Consider the following 19,381-nt stretch of genomic DNA (forward strand, 5'->3'; position numbering starts at 1 on the left):
TATTTGTACAAACACGATTTATTAGGTTGACTGAGAAATGTTCATATTGCTTATATAGGACATATAAATAATAAGACAACTATCAGTCCCTCTTGGTGGACTTGGTGCTGGTCCCCTTAGCTTTGGATCTGCCAGCAGTCCACTTCAGTAGCCGCAGTCCCGCACTGAAGGCTGCTCTGGTGACGAGGAGAGCCAGCAGTGTTACGGCGAGCAGCGCCCCGACGACATCTAGCAGCAAGTATTGGTACCAGGCGAGGTCCAGCGCCGCGGACCTGAGGTGCGGCGCCCCCTGGTGCCTGATCACGTACTCTGTCCAGTAGACAGCCTCGTCCAGCGGCTTCACCGGGCGGTCGTTGAAGATCCTGGACAACCGCTGGGCGTTCTCGCGGTACCTGCACACCAAGAATCAACAGGTAGATAAACTACAGGCCTGGAAATTAACTACAGCTATTGTTACTGGAATATAGATGATTTACCGTACATAATAGAATATTTATACTTCATTAGGCGTCACATACAGACAGTAAACCATACACTGTTGTCACTAACGGCTGTACTCCTCCAGAGAAAGGATGCTTACGCTTGTATACAAATTACGTTTCTATATTTACGTATGTTGTATAGTTTCAGGTTACTGACCGTTGGGCTAGCATGTCCTAGTCTTCAGCTGTCCCTTTAATTCGGCTAATGTGTATCTCCACACAGTGGCCTATTAATTATTAATGGACGCCATAACAGACATATGATTTTTCTACCCCTTATCCTGGTATGTGGGCCAGAAGACCTTTCTTCATGCATTCATTCTGATAGCTCTTCATTTGATACCTTACCTATCCAGTTAATTTTCAATATTACCATAGCTGCAGCCGCAGAGACTATTGGACATGCCAGCCACAGCAGGAGTTACTCTCTACAAACACGATTTATTTTAGTTTTGGTTTGCACAAGCTTGTGCAAAGAAGTGGATTGTGTCTGTGTACTTAATTGTGTTCACTAGTGTATACTAGCTTATTCGACGGTTTTGCATAAGTCTCACTGCATATACAGGGTGTTACAAAAAGGTACGGCCAAGCTTTCAGGAAACATTCCTCACACACAAATAAAGAAAAGATGTTATGTGGACATGTGTCTGGAAACACTTAATTTACATATTAGAGCTCATTTTAGTTTCATCAGTATGTACTGTACTTCCTCGATTCACAATCAACATGTGTGGGCTGACGAGAATCTGCATGCAACTGTGCAATCACGTCATCAACACAGATTGTCTGTGAACGTTTGGGCAGGCATTGTTGGTGATGTCTCGATTGGGCCCCACGTTCTTCCACCTACGCTCAATGGAGCACGTTATCATGATTTCATACGGGATACTCTACCTGTGCTGCTAGAACATGTGCCTTTACAAGTACGACACAACATGTGGTTCATGCACGATGGAGCTCCTGCACATTTCAGTCGAAGTGTTCGTACGCTTCTCAACAACAGATTCGGTGACCGATGGATTGGTAGAGGCGGACCAATTCCATGGCCTCCGCGCTCTCCTGACCTCAACCCTCTTGACTTTCATTTATGGGGGCATTTGAAAGCTCTTGTCTACGCAGCCCCGGCACCAAATGTAGAGACTCTTCGTGCTCGTATTGTGGACGGCTGTGATACAATACGCCATTCTCCAGGGCTGCATCAGCGCATCAGGGATTCCATGCGACGGAGGGTGGATGCATGTATCCTCGCTAACGAAGGACATTTTGAACATTTCCTGTAACAAAGTGTATGAAGTCACGCTGGTACGTTCTGTTGCTGTGTATTTCCATTCCATGATTAATGTGATTTGAAGAGAAGTAATAAAATGAGCTCTAACATGGAAAGTAAGCGTTTCCGGACACATGTCCACATAACATATTTTCTTTCTTTGTGTGTGAGGAATGTTTCCTGAAAGTTTGTACATAAAGTCCGGGAACACTTTCACTTATTTATTGGACAAGAACAAAACATTGTACAGATATCACACATATGTCATTTTGAAGAGAAACCCTGAAAGTTTTTTTTTCATGTTTATCGCCACAGTATAGTTTAGTGATTTGTCGATAGTCAGCGCTAGTCGCAAACATTGCGAGTTCAGGTGCGGCGTGAGCTTTCTGCGTGTTGGAGTTCGACAACAACAAGTGCGCTACAGGTGTTCAATGGATGTTTAGAACCATGTACGGTAAAAAGCCACCAATAAGGAAGGCCATTTCCCACTGGCACAACAAATTCGATACAACGGATTGCTTGTGCCCGGCAAAGAGAAGCAGACGACCCAGTGAGAGTGAAATGAATATGGAACGTGTACAAGAGACATACGTAAGAAATCCAAGGAAATTGGTGTGTTGTGCATCCCATGACCTCGAAATGGCTCCAATGACAGTGTGGAAAGTCCTGCGACAGAAGCTGTCTGTGAAACCATTCAAATTGGAACTAGTGGAGAAGCTCAAGGACGACGACATAGACAAACGTTTTGAGTTTTGTTCGCAGTTGCAATAATTGAATGAGGATGGGGATGGCATTGTTAATTGCTTAATTTATAGCGATGAAGCCACTTTTAACACTAATGGGAAAGTGAACAGGCATAATCGTCGAATCTGGGGTACAAAGCATCCACACGAATGCATTGAATTTGAGCGTGATTCCCCAAAGGTAAATGTTTTTTGCGCCTTCTCACGTCGAAAACTGTATGGGCCATTCTTCTTCGCAGAGAGCACTGTCACTGGATACTCCTACTTGGACATATTCCAGCAATGGCTGATGCCTTAGATGCAATCGGACTCTCCGTTCATCTTTCATCAGAATGGGGCCCCACCCCATTTTCATCGTGAAGTTCGTAGGTGCCTGAAAACGGAGCTGCCGCATAGACGGATCGGCCGTGCTACAGAAGGGGACAGCTGTTTCAAGAAATTGCCGCCCCGATCACCAGATCTCACTCCGTGTGAATTTTTTCTGTGGGTACACATTAAAGATATGGTGTATGTACCGCCTCTACCACGTGATGTAGCAGAGCTCCGGCAGAGAATACGGGAAGCTACTGCCGCAGTCGACGATGCCATGCTGGGACGGGTATGGCAAGAATTCGATTACCGTATTGACATCTACCGGGTCACTGATGGTTCGCATATCGAATGTTTGTAAAAAGAAAGTTTCAGAGTTTCTCTTCAAAATGCAAAATGTATGACATCTGTACAATGTTTAATTCTTGCGCAATAAATAGTTGAAAGTGTTCCCACCATATATATCGTGATGTAATAAAGTATCATACAAACATTTTGCATACGTCCAACTAACATACGTCAATGGCAGATAGATAAAATAGAAAAATCTCGAAGACTAAGTGTAGAATTAGTTTGCCAAGGAAGAAGAATCATAAGACGTTGACTACTGAATTTTGATAAGGAAATCAGTAAGATATTATCTGGAACTCTAGGTGAAGATGATGCCTCTTATTTTAAGGCAAAGAGTGTTATGTTAGAGGGACAACAAAAACAGCTGTTGTGGTTAACGAGAGAGCATTCACAATAGAAAAAGCGACGCTAACAAGTTTCAATCGGACATTACCTTCCGTAGCGAGAAGTAAAAGGCTCTGTCAGCATGTAATACAGTTTAAGAATTGCGCAGTTAGAAACTAACAGAAAGCCGTTATACTGATAATCATCAATGAGCAGCTAATTCAGCTTCCGTTTGTGTTTAATGAGCTTGATTGGGAGTATGAGTTGCTGAATACAGCAATTGTAAATGTGCAGAAAAGTATTCTGGAACCGCACAGAAGTAATCCTGTGCAAGGAGTCAAATATTTGGCGCTAACAAAAGACGACATTAAACGTAAGAGATTCCCAATGGGATGTATGGTCAATAAACGATATTCACTGCTTAAAGTAATAGATCTTGATGTATTCATTGCTGGTAATGTTTTAAGTTGCACAATAAATATTACCGTTGTAGACAGCAGTGCCTTTGAAACGTATTAAATATGGCCACTTCCTGTTGAAGTTTGTGCAAGGAAACATTTATTTATATATATAACCCCAGAGATGGAAATACTATTAATAGATGATGCTAAAAGACAATATGTAAAGCTGAGTAATGACCAGTTACTTTGAAAAAAGACAGATCAAAGTCACAGAGTATAGAAGCAGACGTTTGTTCTTTTGTCTCCATATGATCACAAGATGTACGAAGCAAAGATGTTACAGTCTGTTACGCAGACACCCATAGATTTTACTCGGAAGTTCAAAAATGGTTCAAATGGCTCTGAGCACTATGGGACTTAACATCTATGGTCATCAGTCCCCTAGAACTTAGAACTACTTAAACCTAACTAACCTAAGGACAGCACACAACACCCAGCCATACTCGGAAGTATTTAGTGATAAATGAAAGAATCTGGAAACAGATAAGGGGTAATGAGTGGTTATTTGTAGCACCAGAAGATTAGTACTTGTTCCACAGATCATGAATACGACACTTCGTAATGATGTGGAATGTGTCAGGTTAATAAAAGGAGTCTGTGAACCATATTACAATACACAAAATATTACATGACACTTAATACTTATACTTTTTTGTGTGGGGGTGGGGAAATTACCCACTTACTATATCCAAAAATTCATCTAATGAGTAGCAGGAGTTGCCATTCAGAAATTCTTTTCATTTCCTTTTAAATGCTATATGGCTATCTGTCGGACTTTTGATGCTATTAGATAAGTGACCAAAGAATTGTGGCAGCACAATTTACCCCCTTCTGAGCCAAAGTTAGATTTAACCTTGAGCAGTGAAGATCATCCTTTCTCTTAGTGTTGTACCATGTACACTGCTATTACTTTTGAATTCGTTCAGATTGTTAATAACAAATTTTATAAGTGAATATATATGTTGTGGGGCTACAGTGAAGATCCCTAGCTCTTTAAATAAGTGTCTCCAGGGCGATCTTGGATGAGCTCCAGCAATTATTCTAATTACACGCTTTTGTGCAATGAACACTCTTTTACTCAATGATGAGATACCCCAGAATATGATGCCATACGAAAGCAGAGAATGAAAATAGGCGCGGTAAGCTAAACGACTGAGATGTATATCGCCAAAATTTGCAATGACCCTAATAGCATAAGTAGCTGAGCTCAAACGTTTCAGCAGATCCTCAGTGTGTTTTTTTCCCTTTCAACCCCTAATCAGTGCACACACCTAGAAATTTTGAATATTCTATATTAGCTACCGATTTCTGATCGAAGTCTATATTTATTAATGGTGTCATTCCATTTACTGTGTGGGACTGTTTGTCCTGTGTTTTGTCAAAGTTTAATGAGAGCCCGCTTGCAGAGAACCACTTAATGATCAAAATATCCACGGGTGTACTGCCGGTCTACAGTGTCCAACGGGCACAATATTTCGGCGATCATACATGTCGCCATCATCAGGTGAACTGACGGACTGAGCTCCTGTGAACGTGCCGGCACGGAGATCCGTACACTATGGCTGCTCAGGGGGAACTGGGTTCGGTCGCGGCGGCGGCCGATTTAAATACCCTCCGCCCGCGGCGCGCTCACTCCGCCGTCCGCGCCCCGCGCCACGGTCGCGCGGTGGAACAGATTGCGACGGCGTCTGAGATGACGTCGGTGTGATGGCTCTGCCCGCCGTGGTCGTCACAACTATACATTTGCTCGATTTACTCTTGGTTAACCCAATCGCTGGTTCCCAAGCCTTGCTAAGATTATAGCCACAGTCACGGTTTATGAGGTCGTCATTGGTGCGAATTTCGATGGCCTCTCTAACAACGCCGTCCCAGTATCTTGACGTCTGTACCAGAATCTTCGTGCGTTCATACTCCGTAACGTGATTTTCCGACAAACAATGTTCAGCGACCGCCGACTTGCTCGGATACATCAGTCGAGTGTGCCTCTGGTGTTCACGGCATCGATCCTCGACGGTACGCATCGTCTGACCAATATACGACTTGCCTCATTGACACGGAATCTGATACACGCCGGCCTTCCTCAAACCCAGGTCATCTTTGGCGCTCCCCACCAGTGCACGAGTTTTATTCGGAGGACAAAACACAGTTCCGACCCGGTGTTTCTTTAAAATGCGGGCGATTTTCCCCGAGAGTGCGCCTGTATATGGGATAAACGCAGTGCCTACCTCCTCCCTCGTGATTTCATCTATCTCCACAGGTTGTTTTGTAGTGGGTGGGCGGAGAGCACGTTGAATCTGCCACTCTGAGTACCCATTTTTTCGAAATACTGTTCCCAGATGTTCCAATTCCTGGGGTAGACTCTCTGCGTCAGAGATAGTGCGCGCACTATGTACTAGAGTTTTAAGTACCCCATTCCTCTGTGAAGGGTGATGGCAGCTGTCTGCGTGCAAATACAGATCAGTGTGCGTTGTCTTCCGATACACCCCATGGCCTAGGGTGCCGTCAGGCCTTCTCTTGACCAAGACGTCAAGGAAAGGTAGTTTACCCTCCGTTTCAGTGAATTTGATGTTGGGGTGTATGGAGTTTAGATGTGTAAGGAAGTCAAGGAGTTTATCCATACCATGTGGCCAGATGGCGAACGTGTCGTCCACGTAACGGAAAAAGCAAGTAGGTTTCCATTCGGATGACGACAGGGCTTCCTCCTCGAAGTTCTCCATGTACAAATTCGCTACCACCGGTGAGAGTGGGCTACCCATGGCGACTCCCTCCGTTTGTTCGTAGTATTTTCCATTAAAAAAAAATACGTGGAAGTCAAGACATGCGTAAAAAGTTCAGTGGTCTTTTCGTCAAACTTCTGACTAATCAATTCTAGTGACTCTCGCAGGGGTACCCTCGTGAACAAGGAAACGACGTCAAAACTCACCATGATATCTGACTCACCCAACGTGAAGCTATCAAGGCGTTTAACAAAATCCACGGAATTACGGATGTGATGAGGACATTTACCCACATAAGGACTTAATATTCCCGTCAGGTATTTGGCCAACAAATATGTAGGTGCCCTGATGTTGCTGACAATGGGGCGTAATGGTACCCCCTCTTTGTGAACCTTCGGGAGTCCATATAGTCTAGGCGGTACCGGACCTTGGGGTAACAATTTCTTAGCGTCACCCTCCAGTAAATCTGCGTCCTTGAGAAGCGACCTCGTCTTGTTGTCCACCTTCTTTGTAGGGTCAACGCTGATCTTCCGGTATTAATCGTCATTTAGCAGGCTGTGCATCTTATCAGTGTAGTCCTTATGGGAGACAACAACTGTAGCATTGCCTTTCTCAGCCGGTAAGACAACAATTTCAGAGCGCTCCCTCAGATCACGAATGGCCGCCCTCTCTTTGCTAGTGATATTTGACTTCATCGGCTTGGATTTCGTCAACGCACGACAAGTTTCACGACGTATTTCCTCAGCTGATTCAGGCGGGAGTCGAGCTGCAACCTGTTCAACAGCACTAACAATTTCTGCGACCGGAGTGAATTTGGGGGTGGGAGCGAAGTTGAGACCTTTCTGCAAAACCGAGACCGCATCATCACTTAACACCACGCCACTCAAATTGATGACAGTCTTGCCCGGAACCTGCAGAGATGGTTTGTCAAGGAGACGTGAGAACTTAGCTGTTTGACGTCCTGTAGCCTTTTTATGGGCGGAATCAGCTGACACCCAGGTGACACCATCAATCCAATCCCAGGAACAAGAAGTAAACTTACTAGCCAGTTGCAAATGTAGTTTGAGTAATTCCTGTGAGATAAACTCAAGGCTCCGGCGGGTGAATTGCACTCTCTCACGTACCAATGCGAGGCTGGCTCGTTTCTTGATACTCTTAGCTGCTGCAGAATCGATGTGATGCATAAGCTTAGCAAAATTTGGAACAACATTCTCGGAACCACATCCCTTTAGAAAGGCAAGAGTACTTAGCAAACGACATCTACGGTGGCGCAACTTTTCAAATTTCTTCATGCTGCGGTACATCTCCTCCCCATAAAGGTGTATGATGTGATTCTTGAGTTTCTCCCGGCGTATTTGATAATCAAAATATCCACGGGTGTACTGCCGGTCTACAGTGTCCAACGGGCACAATATTTCGGCGATCATACATGTCGTTTCCTTGTTCACGAGGGTACCCCTGCGAGAGTCACTAGAATTGATTAGTCAGAAGTTTGACGAGAAGACCACTGAACTTTTTAGGCATGTCTTGACTTCCACGTATTTTCTTTTTAATGGAAAATACTACGAACAAACGGAGGGAGTCGCCATGGGTAGCCCACTCTCACCGGTGGTAGCGAATTTGTACATGGAGAACTTCGAGGAGGAAGCCCTGTCGTCATCCGAATGGAAACCTACTTGCTTTTTCCGTTACGTGGACGACACGTTCGCCATCTGGCCACATGGTATGGATAAACTCCTTGACTTCCTTACACATCTAAACTCCATACACCCCAACATCAAATTCACTGAAACGGAGGGTAAACTACCTTTCCTTGACGTCTTGGTCAAGAGAAGGCCTGACGGCACCCTAGGCCATGGGGTGTATCGGAAGACAACGCACACTGATCTGTATTTGCACGCAGACAGCTGCCATCACCCTTCACAGAGGAATGGGGTGCTTAAAACTCTAGTACATAGGGCGCGCACTATCTCTGACGCAGAGAGTCTACCCCAGGAATTGGAACATCTGAGAACTGTATTTCGAAAAAATGGGTACTCAGAGTGGCAGACTCAACGTGCTCTCCGCCCAACCGCTACAGCACAACCTGTTGAGATGGATGAAATCACGAGGGAGGAGGTAGGCACTGCGTTTATCCCATATACAGGCGCACTCTCGGGGAAAATCGACCGCATTTTGAAGAAACACCGGGTCGGAACTGTGTTTTGTCCTCCGAATAAAACTCGTGCACTGGTGGGGAGCGTCAAAGATGACCTCGGTTTGAGGAAGGCCGGCGTGTATCAGATTCCTTGTCAATGTGGCAAGTCGTATATTGGTCAGACGATGCGTACCGTCGAGGATCGATGCCGTGAACACCAGAGGCACACTCGACTGATGTATCCGAGCAAGTCGGCGGTCGCTGAACATCGTTTGTCGGAAAATCGCGCTACGGAGTATGAACGCACGAGGATTCTGGTACAGACGTCAAGATACTGGGACAGCGTTGTTAGAGAGGCCATCGAAATTCGCACCAATGACGACCTCATAAACCGTAACTGTGGCTATAATCTCAGCAAGGCTTGGGAACCAGCGATTGGGTTAACCAAGAGTAAATCGAGCAAATGTATAGTTGTGACGACCACGGCGAACAGAGCCATCACACTGACGTCATCTCAGACGCCGTCGCAACCTGTTCCACCGCTCGACCGTGGCGCTGGGCGCGGACGGCGGAGTGAGCGCGCCGCGGGCGGAGGGTATTTAAATCGGCCGCTGCCGCGACCGAACCCAGTTCCCCCTGAGCAGCCATAGTGTACGGATCTCCGTGCCGGCACGTTCACAGGAGCTCAGTCCGTCAGTTCACCTGATGATGGCGACATGTATAATTGCCCAAATATTGTGCCCGTTGGACACTGTAGACCGGCAGTACACCCGTGGATATTTTGATTATCAAATACGCCGGGAGAAACTCAAGAATCACAACCACTTAATGATTTTCTGAAAAACATCGTTTACAATTTCACCAGTTAATTCTTGTCTGTTGTGTGATAGCTATACCTGTATCATCGGCAAAAAGTACCAGCTTTGCATCTTCGTGAATATAGAATGGCAAGTCATTAATATATATTAAGAACAGCAGAGGACCCACGACCAAACCTTGCGGCGCCCCATTCTTGATTGTTCCCCAGTTTAAGAAGTCACCAGTTTCTTGCATATTATGTGGTTTATTTCAACTTTATACACTCTTCCAGTTAGGTATGATTTAAATAATTTGAGTGCTGTCCCATTCATACCATAGTACTTGAGCTTATCTAGAAGTATTCCATGATTTACACAATCAGAAGCCTTTGAGAGATCACAAAAAATCCCAATGGGTGACTTCCAGTTACTCAGAGCATTTAATATTTCGTTAGTGAATGTATATACAGCATTTTCCGTTGAAAAACCTTTCTGGAAACCAAACTGACATTTTGTTTAAAAAACTTAACTGCTGTGGTCATCAGTCCCCTAGAGCTTAGAACTACTTAAACCTAACTAACCTAAGGACGCCACACACATCCATGCCCAAGGCGGTTCCAGACTGTAGCGCCTAGAACCGCTCGGCCACTTCGGCCGGCTTTTGTTAAAACTTTATTTTCACAAAGGTGTGAAGCTACTGTACAATACATTAGTTTTTCAGGAATTTTGGATAAAGCAGTCAGAAGAGGGATTGTGTGGTAGTTGTTGACATCAGACGTATCCCCTTTTTTATGCAGTGGTTTAACAATGGCATACTTCAGTCTATCTGGGAAAATACCCTGCTTCAGAGAGCTATTACATATGTGGCTTAGAATCCCACTTATCTCTTCGGAACAACCTTTTATAATCCTGCTGGAAATGCCATCATTTCCATGTGAGCCTTTACTCTTGAGAGAGTTTATTATCTTTCTAATTTCAGGAGAGGTGGGTGGAATTTCAATTGTATCAAATTGTGTGGATAAGGCCTCTTCCATTAACTGCCTTGCTTCCTCTAATGAACATTTAGATCCTATTTTCTCTACAACATTTAAAAAGTGATTTTTCAAAATGTTTTCGACTTCCAGATTGTTGTTTGTCAAGTTTCCATCCACTTTGATAGTAATGCCGTCATCCTGTATTCTTTGTTGCCCTGTCTCCCTTGAAATAGTGTTCCAAGTTGTTTTGATTTTGTTACCAGAGGTATCAATCTCAGACATGAAGCACATGTTTCTGGACTTTTTAATAACCTTTCTTAATGTTGCACAGTAGTTTTTATAATATTTGGCTGTTTCTGGGTCATTACTCTTTCTTGTTGTTAGATACAGTTCCCTTTTGTGGTTACAAGATATTTTTATTACTTTAGTAAACCAAGGTTTTTTGCATGGTTTCTTATAATTAGATTTAACTACTGTCTTAGGGAAACAGTTTTCAAATTCTCTTACAAATGTATCACGAAATAAGTTATATTTTAAATTAGCATCGGGTCCCTTGTACACCTCATCCCAGTCTAACTGCGGAAGATTTTCCCTGAAATTTCTAATTGTTGAGTCATTAATTGAATGCACAACTTTGGAGGGTAGTTTTGCATTACTGAATCGAGCTATGTCATATACTGTAAGTAGCTGAGCACCATGATCAGAAAGGCCATTCTCAACAGGACAAGATTTATGTTTTTAAACTTATCTTGGTCTATAAAAGTGTTATCCATCAATGTGCTGCTGTCCTTTACTACCTGAGTAGGAAAATCAATGACAGATGTCAAATTGAAAGAACCGAGTAAGACTCCCATGTCATTATTCGTATTACACTCTTTCAGTGAATCAACATTGAAGTGCCCACAAATAATAATTTTCTTTCCCGTATCTGACAGGTCTTACATTGTTATGCAGTGATAGTGAACCCACTGATGTAGTTGTTTGTGGTAAGGCAAACTGAAATTTCTGGGTAAGTGTAGAGGATATGGTGCCCAATAACTGATATAAGCAGAAACTATTATTAGAAGAAACATAACAAATAATGATGTAGCTCCAAGCTTGAAAATGTATAGATGTATAAGTATATTGTTAACCGAGAAAACAGGAATATAATTGAATGCACTTTGAATTTACTTGATGAGCATGTGAAAAGACAGATGACTTAAATGCAGCAGTTCATAAATTGGACGAGTTGTAGAATGACATTTGGTATGATCGAAACTGCTTTTAGTGGGTTTTCATTAAGTTGTGTGCCCATTTGGAGTTACATAGGGTTAAGTATAGTAATTCTGAACGTAATTCTGTGTATTTCTCGACAGATTAAATGTTGTAGAGATTTGACCTTTTCAGGCTTTCCCGACCGATCTGTTGCAAATTCGCTTCTCGCGTTTGCCCTATTGTGCAAATTCCACAATGTTTCGTCGATACAACTGTTCAACGTCTTAACGGGGTGGTAGATGCCGTTTTAGCAATTTCATCTTTGGCGCTGTCAATATCATCGTTTACTATTATACCTTAAACGTACTTTAAACGTAAGTTTAAGTACTATAGTACAGCCAGTTTAAACATGCGCTCTAGGCTATGACTGTACTGCCTGACGCTTCTGTGGTTAAAGACTAAGTTAAATCTGAGCAGTGCGTTGTGTAGAGTCATGAATCGTAAGTTCCTGTTTCTTCTATTTTAATTCAATGGCAGTCATTGCCGGATTCCAGGTGGCGCTTAGTTGGATGCCTGCATCCAGTTGATAAGATTGCCCGCCTTACGGATATGCACGGCCTCCTTAAGAACCCAGTCCCAGGAAGATGACGCTGGGGATAAAATTTCAGTCTTTTCCTTAGACATACGATACTCAGTGTCCAGGCAATACTCCGCTATCATCTACATCTACGTCTACATTTATACTCCGCAAGCCACCCAACGGGGTGTGGCGGAGGGCACTTTACGTGCCACTGTCATGACCTCCCTTTCCTGTTCCAGTCGCGTATCGTTCGCGGGAAGAACGACTTCCGGAAAGCCTCCGTGCGCGCTCGAATCTCTCTAATTTTACATTCGTGATCTCCTCGGGAGGTATAAGTAGGGGGAAGCAATATATTCGATACCTCATCCAGAAACGCACCCTCTCGAAACCCGGCGAGCAAGCTACACCGCGATGCAGAGCGCCTCTCTTGCAGAGTCTGCCACTTGAGTTTCGTAAACATCTCCGTAACGCTATCACACTTACCAAATAACCCTGTGACGAAACGCGCCGCTCTTCTTTGGATCTTCTCTATCTCCTCTGTCAACCCGACCTGGTACGGATCCCACACTGATGAGCAATACTCGAGTATAGGTCGAACGAGTGTTTTGTAAGTCACCTCCTTTGTTGATGGACTACATTTTCTAAGGACTCTCCCAATGAATCTCAACCTGGCACCCGCCTTACCAACAATTAATTTTATATGATCATTCCACTTCAAATCGTTCCGTACGCATACTCCCAGATATTTTACGGAAGTAACCGCTACCAGTGTTTGTTCCGCTATCGTATAATCATACAATAAAGGATCCTTCTTTCTATGTATTCGCAATACATTACATTTGTCTATGTTAAGGGTCCGTTGCCATTCACTGCACCAAGTGCCTATCCGCTGCAGATCTTCCTGCATTTCGCTGCAATTTTCTAATGCTGCAACTTCTCTGTATACTACAGCATCATCCACGAAAAGCCGCATGGAACTTCCGACACTATCTGATAGGTCATTTATATATATTGTAAAAAGCAATGTTCCCATAACACTCCCCTGTGGCACGCCAGAGGTTACTTTAACGTCTGTAGACGTCTCTCCATTGAGAACAACATGCTGTGTTCTGTTTGCTAAAAACTCTTCAATCCAGCCACACAGCTGGTCTGATATTCCGTAGGCTCTTACTTTGTTTATAAGGCAACAGCGCGGAACTGTGTCGAACGCCTTCCGGAAGTCGAGGAAAATGGCATCTACCTGGGATCCTGTATCTAATATTTTCTGGGTCTCATGAACAAATAAAGCGAGTTGGGTCTCACTCGATCGCTGTTTCCGGAATCCATGTTGATTCCTACAGAGTAGATTCTGGGTTTCCAGAAATGACATGATACGCGAGCAAAAAACATGTTGTAAAATTCTACAACAGATCGATGTCAGAGATATAAGGCTATAGTTTTGCGCATCTGCTCGACGACTCTTCTTGAAAACTGATGTATCAGGTTGGCCCAGGCGTGTATGACGACTGTGTTCAACACAACGCTCTTGCACGGTTCCGCATGTCTGCCCAATACAAGATTTTCCACATTAGCATGGTCTCTTGTAAACGCCACGTATCCTAAAGCCAGAATTTTCTTTGATTGAACGCAACAAATTCCTCAAATTTGCTAGTGGTCGACAAACACACTACGTGTCGTGTCTCTTGAGGATTTTTCTATTCTTAAAGATATATCGCCAAAATAGGGCAAAAACGCAGTTGCAATGTGTGCCTCCACACTTCATTAACATCCCTGCTTGGAACGGAATCCATGGCATATCTGTCTGTCAAAATAGCTGTCTTGTTGGAACACCGTTCTTAGCTGCTGTAGCTCACCAGGCAGACTGTCGGTATCTGAGACCACATGTGGTCTACATACCAAAGAGCATCAGACACTGCTGCGTTGGGCAGCTTGTGGCCTGCAGATATAACTGTGTGTGAGTTGCTTTGCGGTAGGCACTATGTCCCAGTGTAACGTCTACTTTTCTTGTAACCGTGACATCTAGGAATGATATGATACCATCTTTTTCCACTTCCATGATGAACTGTATGTTCGGTTGGAGCGAGCTGAAATTCGGGGGAAACTTGACAAGAAAAGACATTATGATTATAGTTGCTTTGTTCAAATGTATGCATTAAAAGAAGTAGCATATTCGTGAAGTGTTCATGATAAAATGATATTGCTTGTGACAAAAAAGAGATCATGATGTGTTTACCATAAAGGTTGCTTTGTGCAAACAAGAATTAAAAGAAATAGAAACCATCATGTATTCCTTATAAAAGATTTGTTTTGTGCAAATATGTGTATTACAAATGGTGTATTCATAAAGTGTTTGTGAGAAAGTGGTGACGTATATGGTCCTCGACAAGTAGAAGATTATCATGTGTGTACAGTAAGCGAGATGCTTTGTTCAAAAGTATGCATAGTAAAGGAATTGCGTACGTGAATATAAAGAGTCATGTTGAATATGTGATTAATTGTGTCCATAGGATAAATGTTTTACAGGATTGATGGTGAACTGAAGAAGTGAATGTGTATGGTAAAATACATAAGTATAAATGAAGGAAGAGAACTGCTTGCAAAGGAAAAATGTAAATAAAGTAAAAGTTCATGAGGCACATACTAACACAGCTCACAGAAAATTTTGTTTCTTACACGCTCATTGAGTCTTAGTTATTTTCCCACCGAGTTTCCCCGTCTGAAAATATTTCCGCCTTGTATCCTCAGGCATCAGGGCTATGATTTGGACGAGCCACTCCACTACTATAGACAGTATGAGCTACCATCCGGATCCACTCACAGGACACTACAGAATGTTGCACATGTCCAAGAGGCCTGAAACACCAGAAAGTTTAATGTTGACTAAATGATGGTAGGAGGGTGATTTCAGAACCAGATGTTAAACTGTAAGGCATTTGCAGACACAGATGTGAACGCTAACCACGATTTATTCCTTATGAATTACTAATTAAAACTGAAGAGATTGCAAAACCATAGGAAATTAGGGGGATGACACCAGAAATAATGAAAGAAGCAGAGATTGTTGAGAGTTTCGAAGGGAGCATTACACAAAGATGTACTGTAACTGGGGAAAGGAATACAGTAGAAGACGAACGGATAGGATTATAGAGAAACAGTAAGGCAGTAGAGCATCATTACGTTACATTAATACTTGTTCCATAGATCAAGAATTATATATTCTGTAATGATGTGGAACATGTCAGTTTTTAATAAGTTTTTTACACAATATGATTTTTTTTACAGTTACTACTTCATATTTATTGAGTAGAAGGAGTTTTATTCAAAAATTATTTTAATTTGTTTTTGAATGTTGGTTGGCTGACTGTCATACTTTAAACGCTAGTTGTTAAATGACCAAAGACTTTTGTGGCAGCAAAATTCACCCCTTTCGATGCTGAAGTCAGATTTAACCCACAATAGTGAAGTTCAGCCTTTCTTCTAGTGTTGTAGCTATGTACTTTGCTATTATTTTAGAATTAGGATCGATTATTAATAACAAATTTCATAAGTGAATATATGTGTTCTGATGGTACTGTGAATATCCATAGTTTCTGAAATAAGTGTCTGCAAAGTGATCTTGGGTGGTTTTCTATTATTATTCAGATTACACACTTTTGTGCAATGAATAGTTTTTCTCTTAATGATGAATTACCCTTAAATATGATGCCATATGAAAGCAGTGAATGAAAATAGGCACAGTAGGCTAATTTACTGCAATTTTATCGCCAAAGTCGCAATAATCCTAATAGCATAAGTAGCTGTGAATTCAGCAGATCATCAATGTGTTTCTTCCAATTCAATTTATAATCAGTCCCCACACTCAAAAATTTTGAATATTGTTGCCTAGCAACATACTTGTTTCAAAAGTATAAATTTGTCAACTGTGTTATGTCATCTAAGGTACAGAACTGTTTATACTGTGTTTTCTCAAAATGTAGTGAGTGTCGATTTGCAGAGAATCACTTAATAATTTTCTTAAAGACATTATCTTCAATATCCTCAGCTAATTCCTGTTTGTTGGGGGTGACTACTACACTTGTATCAACAGCAAAAAACAACTAGCTATACATCTTCTTGAATATAGAGTGGAAAGTCATCAATTGTATGTTAAGAACAATAAGGGACCCAAGACTGACCTCAGTGGGGCACCATACCTCCTGAGTTAGAGGACTCTGCTAATTCTTGCAGACTATTTGTGCTGTTAATTTCAACCTTCTGCACTCTTCAGTGAAATATGAATTAAACCGTTTGTGCACTGTCCCACTCATACCACTACACTTAAGCTTATCTAGAAGAATTTCATGGTCATGATCAGTTATTCATACCATTTATATTTGATTAGTGAAAACATATATAGCATTTTCTGTTGTAAAGACTTTCTGGAAACCGAATTGACGACATGTTACTACTTCATTTTTACAAATGTGTGAAGCTACTCTGGGATACATTACTTTTTCAAGAATTTTGGATAGAATTGTCAGATGCGAGATTGGGCGATAGTTGTACCATCTGATCTATCTCCCTTTTTGTGCAATGGTTTAACAATAGCAAATTTCACTCTATCCAGAAAAATGCTCTGTTTCAGTGAGCTACTACATATGTGGCTCAGAATCCTACTTCTCTGTTCAGAACAAGCTTTTAGTGCTCTGTTGGAAAGCTTTTACTTTTGAGTGAATTTACTATTTTCCTAATTTCAGTAGGAAAGGTGTGTTGAATTTCAGTTTTATCAGATTGCATATACAGCAGTTTTATCAGGTTGCATAGACAGCCTTGCATACTAATGCACAGCTGGATCCCATTTTCTCCTCAACAATTAAAAATTGTTATGAAAAATATTTCCTACTTCTGACAAACTTTTCATTGAGTCTGATAGAAATACAGTCTTCCTGTGCTCTCGGTTGCCCTGTTTCCTTTTTAACAATATTCCAAATAGTTTTCATATTATTATCGGAGGTGCTAATCCCAGACATAATGCACATATTTCTGAACTTTTTAAAAACTTTTTTCAATACAGTGCATTAATTTTTATAATGTATGACTGTTTCGGGATCATTACTCCTTCTAGCTACAAGATATATTTCCCTTTTCTGTTTACAAGATAGTTTTATCCTTTTAGTAAGACAAACGTCTTTGTCATTTGTGGCCTATAGTGGTTAAGAACCTCTAAATCTATGAGATGGTGTGGAAGAGGTAATAAGTTCCGACGACGCAGTCTCCGCCGCAATGTGTCTCGAAGTATCACATGATGTATTCTTACCAGTGGTGCTGTAAAATACTTACCGAAAATAATTGCATCTGCTGTGTGTCTATGTCTCGTTATCCCTCAATTAATTGCAAAGAAAGTGAATTGGGGAACTTTTTATGAGGCAAATCTTAGGCATCCTGAAGTAGGGTGGAACTCATGACAAAGATAGGTGTGCAAGTTAACAAATTTGCGATGTCCAAAGGTATGAAAAATATAATACGATGTTTCAAATAGACGACGTAGATATGATTTTCAGTTATGGATAAATACAAAGCGTGAGATCAAACCTTTTAACATCTCCACCGGACATTGTATTTCAAAGACATTTCAAAATATTACAAGGCCCGGAAACATGATTTCGTGTGTGAGTCTCTTGGTAAGTCACTTGTATTTACCAATGGTTAAATGAGAAGCGTGTAGCGATTATGACGTGTTTCAGCTAGGTCAAAAAAGGGAAAAAAGGCATAACAATCACAATGGTAACTGCAAATGCAAAATGCAACGCGAAAAGGAACACAGTTCTGCATAAACTTAAAGCACGTGTGAATTACAATCATACTAATATTAACAGAATACTCGTCACTTGCTGAGATCTCATCGTATTGATGACTGTTGTCGTTTGAATGCACCCATCTCGAAATACGTCAGTTCCATGTTCTGCTAGTAACCAGTGTGCTTTGTGCAGAGCTCCAAGGAGTTCCAACAGAAACGTAAGTGTCCAGCACACTGATTGGCTGTCACGAGTCAAAGCTTCTGCGTGCGTCCCAGAGATAACTCGCAATTGTTATGCAAAGATGCACTGCTCTAACAGACAGAGTCCACTGGGAGTGGATCGTCTTTGTGTTGACAACTTACTTACGCATGGCAAGCGAGTATGCGACATGAACATTCTCGAGTGAAATCGGGTGTCCTTCAAGCTTATGAAAACTTGGAAACGAGGTACTGAATGTAGTACGAGCGTGGTTTCACCAGTCTGGTGAACTTCCATGAAAGAATGGAACATCTTCGTAGCGCCTTCATTAGTGTCTTTGATTATTCCAGGGACCGTATACAGAATTTCAACAGTGCACACCATACAATTCATTGTTGACAGCCGTCTGAAGTGGTGACTGTGTCGAGTGCGATTAAAAATAGAGAATATCGTGTTTCTTTCCGTTATTAAACATTTTTATTCGAAAAGTTTGATGACTGCACATATAAAAACAGGTTTGGATGAACTTCACACGAATGCGACGCCACTATTGGAGACCACATACTTTTGGATTAATAATTTTAAACGTGTTCGGAGAAGTAACCAAGACGAAGCAGACTCTAGCTATCTGAGACTGTAAGCATTTCAACTAAGTGAATGCATAATGCCCTGCACAGAGGACTGGTGATGCAGGAGCTCTGTGGGAGGTGGGTGCTGCGATTGCTCACAGCCGGACAAAAGTGGTCCAGCACAATATGTCAAGGTCTGGCGATGTTTAAGCGCAGTCCGCAAGATTTTTTGCACCGATTCGTGACTTCTGATGAAACCTGAGTGCATCATTACACAGCAGAGTCAAACTGGCAGTCAAAACTATGGGCAAAGGTTGGTGAAAGAACACCGAAAAAGATAAATGACATTTTCTCAGCTGGTAAGGTGATGGCCACTCTTTTTTGGGATTCCCAAGGAATAATCCTTATGTATTACCTGGCAAAATGCAGAACTATAACTGAAATCTATTATGCTTTATTGTTGGGTCGCTTGAAATTTGCGTTGCCTGGAAAAAGACC

The 19,381-nt window shown here is 42.1% G+C and overlaps 1 protein-coding gene across 1 annotated transcript in view; it reads right to left on the minus strand.

Annotated features, from left to right (window-relative positions):
* The window catches only part of LOC124711697 (UDP-glycosyltransferase UGT5-like), a 71,261-nt gene continuing 51,880 nt past the window's right edge, over nucleotides 1-19,381 (minus strand). The window contains exon 5 of the mRNA XM_047241898.1: nucleotides 1-392. Within this exon, the coding sequence (XP_047097854.1) occupies nucleotides 83-392 (310 nt within the window). The 3' untranslated portion in view covers nucleotides 1-82. The remainder of the gene's footprint in view (nucleotides 393-19,381) is intronic.

This window comes from Schistocerca piceifrons, chromosome 8 (assembly GCF_021461385.2).
Source record: "Schistocerca piceifrons isolate TAMUIC-IGC-003096 chromosome 8, iqSchPice1.1, whole genome shotgun sequence".
Lineage (NCBI taxonomy): Eukaryota > Metazoa > Arthropoda > Insecta > Orthoptera > Acrididae > Schistocerca > Schistocerca piceifrons.